Below are 12770 nucleotides of genomic sequence, written 5' to 3' on the forward strand. Positions count from 1 at the left end.
TTACAAGTGGTGAGGATCCAAGTGATCTCTATGTGTGGTATTTCTAAACCAATATCATTATGATGATTTCACTTTGGTATTTATATGCTTTCTCCATGCATTATATAGATTAAACTCCCTTGTGCATTATTTTGCCAATTATGCATATACTTCACCCTCCACCATATGTAAGCATATATTTAGGGGGAGCTTAGTCTATGTAATGTGAGAGTCAAGTTTTATGATCTATTCCACTCCACATATAAAGGATCGTAAAATTTGACCCTCCCTTGTGCTACTAATGTCTTCCATTTCGGTGTTTGATTCCAAAAGGGGAGAAATTATAGGACCAAAAGCAAGCCCGATCATAATAATTTACAAGTGGTAATGGTCCGAGAAAGCGAGAATAATGGATTATGGAATTAGGGGAGGCTTAAGTCCATAATACCATTTGGGGATATTTGCAAGGTCCGAGAAAGGGAGGATAGTGGATTATAGAATTAGGGGGAGGCTTAAGTCCATAATACCATTTGGGGACATTTGCGAGAGCAAGATAAATTTCCAAAAGTTCATACAAGAGATACCTTTAGCATCATATAAACTTGCCCCTTGCTTTGCATCCTAGCAAGTAGATAATTTTTTAAATTTCAAAATTTCTATCATTTGCTTGCTTTGGTCGTGTTGTCATCAATCACCAAAAAGGGGGAGATTGTAAGAAAAATGGACCCTTGGCCCAATTACTTTGGATTTTTGTGTCTGATGATCAACAAGACCAAATTGGACTAATGTGTTTGCGAGTGTTAGTTTTGACTTAGACGAAGGCGACGTGATGATCCGATGATCAACACTCCAAGCAAGACCCTAGAAGCACAATAGAAGACACAAGAAACCAAGCAAAGTCCGAGCACAAAGATAGGAACCAAGCCGGATGCAAGATCGTGAAGAAATGAGCTCGGCAGAGGTGATCGAACGCGGCCCTTATGAGGACCGGACGCGTCTGATCAGCTACTCGGCAATAGCAGGCATCAATAGCAGTGACCAGACGCTGAGCGAGGCAGTGACCGGATGCACGGACTTCACTATTCATCGTCGCCGCAACAACTCAGTGAGGACCAGACGCAACAGCTGTGGATGACTAGACGCGCCAGGTAGTGGCGTCCGATTGAGTCCACAGAGGTTCCAAAGCGGTGAAACGTCAACTAGACGCGTCAGATGGTAAGCGACTGGACTCGCCAGAGAGTCCGATCAACAGTGAGCGCCAACGGTCGGCTTCAATGGTCGAGACGACTAGATGTGTCCGATTAGGACGACCTGTGTGTCCAGTCAATGGCAGAAAGCTAGGTTTCGTCTCCAATGGCTACTTCCTCCATAGAACTTATAAATAGACCCCCCAACCGGCCAATTGAGGAGTGGAGAGCTAAAGAAACATACCAAGGGTGTTGATACACCATTTTAGTGATCTCCACTTGCATAGTACTTAGTGATTCATTAGGTGATTAGCGTAGGTGCTTTATGAAGTGCTTAGGTTGATTAGACTACCACTTATGCGCTTTCTCTAGGTTTAGGCCTAGTGTTTAGTGATGTTTGCACACCTCTTATTACTCGGTGCTTGCGCGCACCATTGTTATACATCGGAGTGGTTTGTAGTCTTGCGAAATCACACCAAACGCATTTGTGGTGTGGCCGCCACCATGTACCGAAGGGAACAAGGCCCGCAGCGGTTTGGCTAGAAGCTTGATAGTGAAGACGGCAGGGAGCGTTCTGGGAGAGGCTTGCCGGAAGGCACACCGGAGACCCACTTGCGTGTGGGGAAGGACCGGGGCTATCCATGGAGTGACCTGACCAGGAGCTTAGCCCTTGCGAGGGGCTCCAACGAGGACTAGGGGGAAGCTTGAGCGCTTCTCGATACCTCGGTAAAAATACCAGAGTCGTCGATGGGAGTTTGCATCTCTACCTCATCTTTACCTTCCGCATTCACATTGCTACCTTGGTTGATTGCTTTACTTTCCTAGCTTAGTTGATAGGCTAGTCGATAGGATTGGAACCTAGGTTGCATAACTCTTTTGCGGTAGAGATAGCAACACACCCAGCAAAATTGTAGTTGCACATTTAGATAGATTACTTTCTTGCATAGGTTTTCACTAGGTGGAATTAGAGGCCATAGTTTAGAGTAGATCTTTAAATTGCCTAATTCACCTCCTCTCTTAGACATCATGGTCCCTTACATACTCATCCGCGCTCGTACTCATCCACTCGCTCGCTCGCTTCTCTCCTCCAACACTCATCCACTAGCTCGCTCGCTCACTACCGCCCCACACGCGCCGTGCTCCGCGACGCACGTCGCGCGCCACTCGCTGCCACCCCACGCCATTCGTCGGTGCTCCCTCCCTCCCCTCTGTGCAACCTCCATGCCACCCCTACACTCCCCAGTGACCCCGCTCCTACTCCCCCTACCGGAGACGAGGACAACCACGGCAGCTCCGACGAGGTAGGTCGGTCCTTCTCTAGATCTGAGCCCCCCTCCTCCTCCACCTCTTCATCCTCCTCTAGATCTGAGTGCTCCCCCTCCTCCTCTAGATCTGAACCCTCCTCCTCCTCTAGATCTGAGGGACGTGGCGGTGGCTAGGGTTCCAGCGAGCTCTGTTGCAGTAGCTTTGTTTTGTTGTTGCAACAAGTAATATTTCTTTGTTGTATTATTCTCTTTTTTTTGTTTTCTGATGTTGCATCTCGTATTGCAGTAGCCTTGTTCTGATGTTGCAACAAATAATATTTCTTTGTTGCATTAGTCTCTTTTTTCTGATGTTGCTTCTCGCATTGTGCTTTGTTCTGTTGTTGCAGTAGCCTTGTTTTGATGTTGCAACAAGTAATATTTGTTTGTTGCATTAGTCTTTTTTCTGATCTTGCATCTTGCATTGCAGTAGCTTTGTTCTGTTGTTGCAGTCGCCTTGTTATGATGTTGCAATAGACTTGTTCTGATGTTGCAAACAAGTAATACTTCTGATGTTGCATCTCATATTGCTCCGTGTTGCAACAGATCTTCCAATGGAAAATTTCTCATTGGACATTCGGGTGATGGAGCACGGCGGGGATGGGGCGTGGAGGGCAACGGGCGCGCATGGGATGGTGGCACGGCGGGGGATGGTGACGCGACGAGGCATGGCTGTGCAGCAGGGGATGGGCCACACGTGGGGGCGCGCTTGTTTTCAGACGCGGGGGTGCGCTCGTTCTATTGCATCGGATAGGTGATCCCTTGGGGCGTCCGGACGCGTGCTCGCGCCGAACATCCAGCCGCTAGTTGCATCGTTATTTATTTGCCCAAAGTGGTAGCATTTTCCCTTCATGTCTTTTTCTTTGAACACTCCCAAAAAATAAGAGCCGAAGGCTGTAAAGGTATCAGTTAGGTTAGGCTTGATCATAGACAACATAACTCCCACCTATTTAGTATGCTGCAATCGCCTCGAGCTCCAACATTAGACCAAAATATGAAAGATCCTAGAAATACTCAAAAATTGAATATTATTAAGTGGATTTCGACATCCACTTATCCATCTCTTGTCGTTTTTAAACCTCTCGTCTCTGACACTTTATCAAATCTAGTTTATGCTTAGGGCTTTGAATGGGTGAGAGCTTATACTGTTCTCCGTTGATAAAGAAAACCACTGTGTGGCGGTCACGGAAAGAAAATAACAAACTTCAAATTTTATTATGGCAATGACTGTAATACGAGTGTGTAGGCGATATATAATAATTAACTAAAAGACTTATATATTATGAAAGTATTTCTTATTAGATATAGTGATGCTGCCAACTTCGTGTTGTAAATCTATATAAAATTTCATACATTGGTGGTCATAGTTCAAATAAATAGTCTTGGACAAACCAAAATGAACTTATATCTTGATACACTAGTGGTAGGACTCCACTTATAGCAAAGAAGGCCGAAGAAAATAGGGCTTATTTATTTGCCCAAAGTGGTAGCATTTTACCTTCACGTCTTTTCCTTTGAACACCCAAAAATAAGAGCCGAAGGGTGTAACAAAAAGGTATCAGTCAGGTTAGGCTTGATCATAGACAACATAACTCGAAGTATGCCGCAATCGCCTCGAGCTCCAACATTAGACCAAAATATGAAAGATCCTAGAAATACCCAAAAATTGAATATTAAGAGGATTCCAACTTCCTCTTATCTACCTCTTGCCTTTTTAAAACCTCTCATCTCTGACACTATCAAATCTAGTTTATGTGTAGGGCTTTGAATGGGCGAGAGCTTCTAATGTTCTCCACTGATAAAGAAAACCACTGTGTGGCTGTCACGGAAAGAAAATAACAAACTTCAAATTTTATTATGGCAATGACTTTAATATGGGTGTGCGAACGATAAACGCATTGCACACCTACACACCAAACACAGCTTCTTTCCCATCTTGCCCGCCCGCGCCCTCTCTCCTCTCCCCCCTCTCTCTCTCTCTCCCCGATGACCTCCTTCCCAACTCTGGCGAGCGAGCGGATCCGACAGCGACATGGACTCTCCTCTCCCCCTCTCCCTCTACCCGGCGACCTACTCCCTAACTCCGGTGAGCAGATCCGACGACGGCATGGAGGATTCGGTCAGATCTGGCGATGGCCATGGCGGATCCGGCGAGGTAGGCTTCCTCCTCCTCCTCCTCCTTAGGGTTCTGACGAGCTCCCCCTCTCATCTTCCCATACTCCGACGGCCTTAGAAGGAAAAGGGTTTGGGGAAGGAAGACCATCCATGTGGTGGGATGTTGGCAGGCGGTTTAGGGTCCTTGACGGCGGTGGAAGCAGCCGTGCAAGATCGGGGCAGGGGTGCCATAGCCATGGTGGCAGCGGCAGCAGAGGGGGAAGGGGAAGATGGTGGCGCCTCGGGTGAGCTAGGGTTTTGCCGAAGTTGCGTGGCCACGGCTGCAAGCTCCAGTGAAACCCTTGATCGCCGTGGTTATAGATGGCCATAAGGCCCGCAGCCCATCAGCATGGCTCATAGCCCGCTATTTTGGCTCAGCCCTGGCACAGCTCGGCACGACGACCATCGGGCCCGTGCTGGCCCGGCCTGACTCTAGGGCTGTCCCTGGGCCTCTACCTTGGCTCGACGTGCTAGCCTGGCCCGGCCCGATCAGCCCACTTTATTTACTTCCCATATATATAAATATATGAAAACCCTAATTTAGTCCTCACGATCCCCGCCGTCGCATATCTATTCGGCTATTCTGCTGTGCGGAGTCGGTCGCACACCTTCCTCTTCCCTGCGCTACTTTGATTTCTCTACTCCCCTCCACCGCGCATCCCGCACTGCACGCGCTTTCCCTCTTGCGGTCGCCCGCCCCTCTAGCTCCGATTTCTCCTCTTCCTCCGCGGATCTGATGCGCGACGCACAACACCGGCGCCAACTGCAGCACGCCATGGCTCCAACACTGGCGCCCCTAGGCGAGCGGCGGCAACACGCTCCAACGCACGATAGCGGCGGCCTCGGCCAGCGTGGGAGACACGTCGAGCCCCCGGCATGGCCCGCCCCCTTGAGGGCCGTGCTTGGGCCGTTGGTATAGCCCGTGGGCTGGCACGGCATGGCCCGATGTACCTGACGGGCCGTGCCGGCCTGCTGACCTCCAGGGCGTGCCAAGCATGGGCTCGTCCTTGAGCCGAACCTTGTAGCCCGAATGGCCATCTATAGCCGCGGCGGGGCGGTGGGCGGGAGCGGGGACGAGGGTCGCCTAAGAGGTAGAAGGTGCCGTCAAGGAGGAAGAAAGGGAAGGGGGCAGTGCAAGAAAGGAGACGGCTGTGCGACCCCGCTTAACGCACGTTATGGCCGTGCGTTAGCCACATCCTTTTATTATATAGATCCGTATAAGAAAGTTATTGCTTACATATTCTAGCTATTTTCTATTTTAACACTAGAGTGCCAAGTTAGGCATTTTTGTCTAAAATCCTAGCCTTCAAGGATTCTTGTTAAAATATTTGGAAAATATTTATTTAATTTCACTGGGCATGCATGGGAAACCCCCTGCGCTGGCTACATTAAGAATGGTTTCTTAACGGAGTTAACGCCGTTGTCAGCTTGGGACTCTTCGCAGCAGCAGGGATCGGCTCGGCTAGGGCCGAGGACAGAGGAGCACTGGAAGCCAGGCCATCTCTAGGAGATCGGCACCGATCAGTAGGGACGACACCAGCTAACTTGCCCAGTCACTGCCACATAAGGACGACGCCAGCTAACTTGTCCAGTCACACTTCATATACGTATTTCTCCGCACGCTTTCCTAGCGCGGCGCTTTCCACCGAAAAACTGGCCCCGCGCAGGTATACGCCCCACGCCATCGGTAGCCGCCGTGTTTCCCAGAGCAAACTGCCCGCCCCCCGACCGCGACACAGTGGACGCCAGTGCGAAAGGCGCAGTCCTTCCTCGCCGTGACCGGTGACCCCACCGGCAAGTAGCAGGATCTCCGCACGGGAGATAGAGAGAGACGCTACGCTAGAGACTCATGCGGGCCGTGGCTCGCGCGGCGCGGTCGCTGTTTCGCAAAAGCGAGGGGCGGGGGGGTGCGTGGCGCGGGCTGCGGCGTGATTGGACGGACGGCCAGGATCGTGCGGGCTCGAAGGAAGGGACGGCCGGAACCGAAAGAGAGCTAGCTGTCCCCACATCGATGGATGGTGACAGTGGCTGATTAATGATCGCTTTTCAGGGAAGACAAGTGGCCTCCTGATTAGATGAGTCTGGTCTTAGTTTAAGTTTTTAATGGGCTGCTTGCTTGTGGATCTACCATGGACCATGGGCTAATGGGGTGGTAAGCTAACAGTCCTACGTTTCTGATGGCAAATAAAAAGTTTGCCTGCCTTTTGCTGATCCTCGATACTGATGCTGACAGACTCAAATAACTGAGGCCTTTAGAACGCAGGAATTTCCCATAAATTATACAGGAATTTTATAAGCATCAGACATAGGAATAGGAAACAGAAAAATCCCTGAATTAAAAATTGGACCTAAATGATCAGAGTCTGTTCGCTTGCTCGTAAACGATCGTAAATTTCCAGCCAGGAACAGTGTTTTTCTCTCACACCAAACCAGCCAGCAGTAAATAATCCACGATACGATACGACCTCCCGAACAGGCTATATAGATACCTATGCATACGGACGTGAATAATCGAGTGATCAGCGCGCTTTTATATAACCATTAAAACCATACGGCATACGCGCTGGTAGCGCGAGTACATCATACCTCACAGTTCATTACGATCCATTAATCGACTCACAGAATCACGGCACTGTTCAAAGAATCCTTAGCCTAAAAGCTAGCACACCAAAATTCACGTCCCAGTAATTAATACTAATCAAAAGAATCCCTCCGGATTGTCTGGTCATTTCCTTTTTGAGAAGAAAAATAGTAAACGTCTACTGCAGTCTACAGCGCTGTACATGAAGCGAAGCAACGCAAACATGAAGTAATATTTTTTGTTTTTGTTTTTTTAAACTAGAACATGTACGGAGTAAGTGACAAACATTACTTCATCTTAAATTTCAGCCTTTTTTCTCTTTACCGGAGGAGCCAAACCAAGGTCTTTACAGAGGTGCTCGTCAGGCTGCAGCGTCTTGGGAACAGCACCAAATGCAGAGAGTGACTTCCAGACCTGAGAGGGCTTGGCGCAGGTAAGCTGACGCGTCCTCTAAGTTCTGTTTCAGTTTACGAGTTCTTAGAAAAGCAGTTCAAAAAGCCCTCGAGTTTTGATGGGTCCTGGACTCCGGAACATGAGGATTTATATCAGCAGCCTCAATGAGTCTCAGTAGAATACAGAAAGATTACCCAATTTGCAGCCTCATTTAGTAGAATGCAGCAGACTCTGGAGCCTTAACAGTTCTGATTGGCTCCACACAATGCCCCATTACTCTATGGCTTCACATACTTGTCGACATACCCCTGAAGAAAATAAAACAAGTCAGTGGAGCCAGATATTTATTGAAACAAACATGTGCTGAACAAGAAAATAGCACAGTAGAGAGCTAAAGGAGAATATGGTACCCTTGATTTGGAAATATCAGATTTGGGGGCTGAATCACATTTTCTTATGTAAACAGTGTGATACAAAGCTTTCTCATTCCAGAAAAAGTATGTGAGCTCAAAACTTGGAAGCACAGTATCAGATTATAGCTTGAAACATTTCTAACTTGACATGTATGTCATCCACTTATGTGGGGCCTATTGATCCAGACAGATTTTGAATCCCATGATGGAATTCAGAAACTTAAATCAAGATGTCGGTCCAAGTGATGAAACAAATTATTGACATATGATGACCAAACAAGATAAATGTAGACAATATACTCAATTAAGTGACAGTACCAGAATGGAGATTTCACATAAAAATATAAAGATATGTTGCCAAACTCCACTAAATAATTACCAAATGGCTGGATAACATAACACGGACTTCAGGACATCAGAGCTTAGGAGCTTAATAGCATGACACCAACTAATTGCGACTTGTGTTTCTCAGTATCAAATATCAAGGCATGGCATAATTTCCACTTCTCCATGATGTTCAGGTGCTAAACAGTTCACATGCCATGAACAAGACTATTGCATAACATATTGTCACAGAATGCTACAAACATATGAACAGAAAGAATATGTACACAAGTAACCAATATTCTAGTGACAATAGACATACCATTACTAATTTGGTCACCTTCTTTTGAGAGGATTGTACATAATGTTTCATCTTGGCAGGTGTTTTCGGAATATGACTACTAGGGACTGAATTAGAAACCTTATCAACTGTTTTCCTGACAATAGTTTTGAAAGCCTCTTTGCTCATGTTACCCTGCCTCCATGATGGCTTAAGAACTTCCTTAACAAAATCAGCAATAGCAATCTTAAAAAGCTTCATTGACCTGGAGTCTTTACCCTTCTTATTTCTGTCCAATGTTTGGTCATTGTCAACATCACCGGGGATATCTGAGTTCCAGTCTTTAGCACCTAAAAATTCAGGACTTGCATTCTCCACCACACCTGCCTCAGTATCTGCTGCCACCTCTCCAAGTCCCTCAACTTCTGACTCAGCAACAACCCCCAGTCCATACATATTTTCACTTTCCACTTCTAGGTTCATAAGTTTTGATGCACCACGACTATCAGCAGCACTCCAGTTCTTCTCTTTACGAAGATCTACCTTGTTGATTGAACTGCTTGATGGTTCAATACTGTCAAGCAATGGATCATATGGAGCACCAGAAGCAAACTCCTGACGGAATAACTTTTGTTTCTTGGGCACAGGTTCTGCAGAACTTTCATGGGCATGTGTTCTGGATCGACCAAAAGGAGACAGTGTATTCATGTGTTCTGCTGTTGTAGAAACAGAACCAATTGCATTAGGGCTTACAGGATCCCCAATATCTAGACTTGGATCTGTTTTATCAAAGGTTGATGCAAATGGATTGTAGTGGGGTTTGATAGACGATTTAGTCAAATCGACATCAGATAAGGGACCAAGATTGTTACTTCCTGGTAGATTTGATGGAAATCTCTGGAAAGAGGGATAAACCAAGTTACTTCCTGAATCCAGATTCCCAGGAGGTTGGTGCTGACCATATGGAGGCTGATGAGATGAATAAGATAGACCTACACCAGAAGGCTGCTGGTTAGAAGGAATTGCTGGTGGGAGAGTATGATGATGGAAATTGAATGGTCTAGGATGAGACACATTTTGTGGAGGGTAGCTTCTCATCTGGTTCTGCAGGAACTCATTTGCTGGTGCAATAACTTTATGCTGGAACTGCATTTGAGGGAATTCTGATGTTGCAAATGTTGGTTGTCCTGGTGGCTGAATCATATTTGAGGATGACATGTGTTCAGGAGGACACAAACTCTGAGGATGAGGCTGGAGATGATCAGACGCCATGGAGCTCTTGGTAGTTTGTACAGACATATATGGGACACCTGCAGCAGGTTGGCTCATAAGAATTGGGTCACCTGCTGATGAAGACACAATTAAGTCTGATTGAGACTCCAATGGGGGGCATGGCCTTTGCATCTTATGAGCACCAGCAGAAGCAGCCACTGGTTGTGAATGCTCAGAAATTAAATTGTCACTGTGACAATGCTGCCCAAGGGCAACATCAAACGCAGCATTATCTCCCACTTTGCCAATTAAATCATTAGAAGAACTATCCAATTTGGATGTCAATACCAGGCCCTCTTGCTGAGCAACTTTACCTCCTGAATCATTGCCATCACCAGCAGGATGAACCTGCTTAGCAAATGGTGGCCTGCTCTGCTTTCCAGGTGAGGAACTGAAAGAAATTTAATACTGTTACACTTCCAAAGGGAGCAAGATATACATATCGAATGCCATAACTTATAACAAATCTAAATACAGAAATACAATTACACAGATGAACTGATGCATCTATTTAAAGTTCAAGGTAAGGTACAAGGCATCATACCTTTGGGATGGGCTGCACTTGTTTGCCCCAACTGGACTACCACTTCTACCCTGAGGTGACTTGCTCCGGGTTCGTTTCTTTTGTCTCCTCCCATGCCTTTTACTACTTTGACCTCCCTCAAATTCACTGTCACTTGTATCTTCTTTGGACAGATGCCCAAGCACATCTGTGCCATGCTTCACTGGGTTGCTCTCATCCTTCAGATGATAATTTTCAGCCTTACCATTTTGCTCCGTGCCATGAGGGGTATTCACATTTCCTTTTGCATCAACATGTTTCTGATAATCGACCTCAGTATTTCGATCACTCGAATGACTGTGCATGTTATCTTCAGGCAATATCACGAGGGTGCTGGCACCCTCAGGACCAGCATTGGCCTCATTTGCACTGTCATCGGAGGCATAACCTTGTATTAGTTGGAATGCGCTCCCACCGTCCTCAGTTGCATGCGCAGTTTTAGCATTCTCACCACTACCAGGTGGCAAATCCTTGCCCGGGCTTGAAACATCACTGATAGACTTTGACACATTAACATTTCCAGTACATTCAGCAGTCACGAGCGAAGAATTCTCTGGGGTAAGGGGCTGCCTTGATGGAGAGTCCTCATCCCCTGGAAATTGCCATGATAAAATAAATGTTTAGAAACATGATGAAGTGAAAATTAAGCTGAAATGCCAAAGTCAGGTACAACATTCATGCACAGTGATGTTTTTCATCGTATGAACTATCAGTTGTCATTGCTGCGACGCCAAATGCAGCAGTGTGAATAAAAGTGCAAGTTTCAAACAGAGTAATAGTATCACTGTACTGAGATGAGGGAGGAGGGAAAGGGGAGTGCTAACCATCCATATCCATATCTGAGTCATCAGAAACAATTAGCTGAGTAGCTGCTTCCAGAGTTTTGGCAAAACGACCACCATCAGATGCGCCTTCTTTTGCTTCTGCCTCTGCGACCCATGACTGTGCAACAACAGGTGTGTGAGGAGGAGACTGTGATGCTGGCGGCGGCGGCGGCGGCGGTGGTGGTGGAGGAGGAGGAGGAGGAGAAGGCGGCAGGGCAGATGGCCGAGGTGGCGGTGGAGGGAGGGGCGGATACTGTGGAGGGGCCTGATGCATAGCTTGTTGCGGAGGCAGCATCCCTGGCATTGGCATCGGCGCATAACCTCTCTGCTGGGGCAGCATTGGCATCTGGTGCATCTGACCATGCTGCGCAAAGGGGTATGGCTGGTTCTGCGGTGGCAGCACGCCATGCTGGTATGGCCCAGGCGGAGGCGGAGGCCGAGGCCGCAATCCAGGGTGCTGTGGGTATGGCGCTGGCGGCGGTGGCACAGGTTGCTGGGGAAAGGACCCAGCCACCCCGGCTTGCTGCTGGGGCGGCGGCGGCGCGCCATGGCGATAGTGTGGATTGAAGCTCCCTCCCTGCCCGTACATCTCTAGCTCCGGAATCAATCAATCCCTCGCGCAAAACTTCCTGCAAAGTTCAAATTCCAATCAGAACTTGTCAACAGTCGGCGCCGAATTAAAACCAAAAGAAAACCACGCATACGCAGACACAAGCTATAGCGCGATTGGCCTGCTGAAATCACCTCAGAAATTCCAAACCCTAGATCAAACCGAAGCAGGGATCAAACCAATCGTAGTAGCATCGGCTGCATCGCCACAGACAGAGCTACCAAGGAGGAGGAGGGGTTCCGCGATTACCTGCTACGAGTCCGGAAACGAGACCCGCTGCGTACTGCGGGAGGCTCGGATTCGGGTCGGAGCGGAACCCCCAGCTGCTCGCGATGGCCTGCGACCCTCTGGGGGCCCCGGCGCGACGGGGCGGAATCGAGCGACGACGGCGCTAGGTCGCTGGGGTTGGCTAGGATTGCGAGATTTTGGTTTCGCTGTGCGCCATGGGCTTGGAGTGAGCAAGGAGAGCCTGACCGGTCCGTGCGACGACGGTGGTAGAGAAACTGGCTTTGGGTTTAGGCCCTGTTTAGTTACAAGCCAAAAACCAAAAATTTTCAAGATTCTCCGTCACATCAAATCTTGTGGCACATGTATGGAGTACTAAATATAGACGAAAAAAAAACTAATTACACAGTTAGCCGAGAAATCGTGAAACGAATCTTTTAAGCCTAACTAGTCCATAATTGGACAATTTTTGTCAAATAAAAACGAAAGTGCTACAGTAGCCAAAAGCCAAAAATTTTCGGAACTAAACGGGCCCTTACAACGGGAGGAGAAGGCAATGGCGGGGCGGAAGCGGCACACATGTTGGAGAATCTGGGCCGCAACTAATGGGTCGGACGGTGAGGATCTCCCACGAAGAATAAAGGGCGAGGTAAAGGGGGATATTT

The 12770-nt window shown here is 47.8% G+C and overlaps 1 protein-coding gene across 2 annotated transcripts; it reads right to left on the minus strand.

Moving 5' to 3' along the window:
• Positions 1-7321: 7321 nt before the first annotated feature.
• Positions 7322-12359, minus strand: LOC136527184 (zinc finger CCCH domain-containing protein 55-like). Of its 2 annotated transcripts, XR_010776720.1 has the most exons (6): positions 12130-12359; positions 11271-11899; positions 10429-11038; positions 8655-10275; positions 7790-7903; positions 7322-7659 (listed from the first exon to the last, which is right to left on the minus strand). XR_010776720.1 is itself a non-coding variant. In XM_066519805.1 (5 exons), exons 2-5 carry the CDS (start codon positions 11857-11859, stop codon positions 7874-7876), a joined length of 2850 nt encoding a protein of 949 aa, XP_066375902.1. In that variant the 5' UTR covers positions 11860-11899; positions 12130-12359; the 3' UTR covers positions 7322-7873. The 2 variants fall into 2 exon arrangements, 1 of the variants encoding a protein (XP_066375902.1); XM_066519805.1 differs by having other exon boundaries at positions 7322-7903.
• Between the last annotated feature and the right edge of the window lie 411 nt (positions 12360-12770).

The sequence above is a fragment of the Miscanthus floridulus genome, chromosome 19 (genome assembly GCF_019320115.1).
Source record: "Miscanthus floridulus cultivar M001 chromosome 19, ASM1932011v1, whole genome shotgun sequence".
NCBI lineage: Eukaryota > Viridiplantae > Streptophyta > Magnoliopsida > Poales > Poaceae > Miscanthus > Miscanthus floridulus.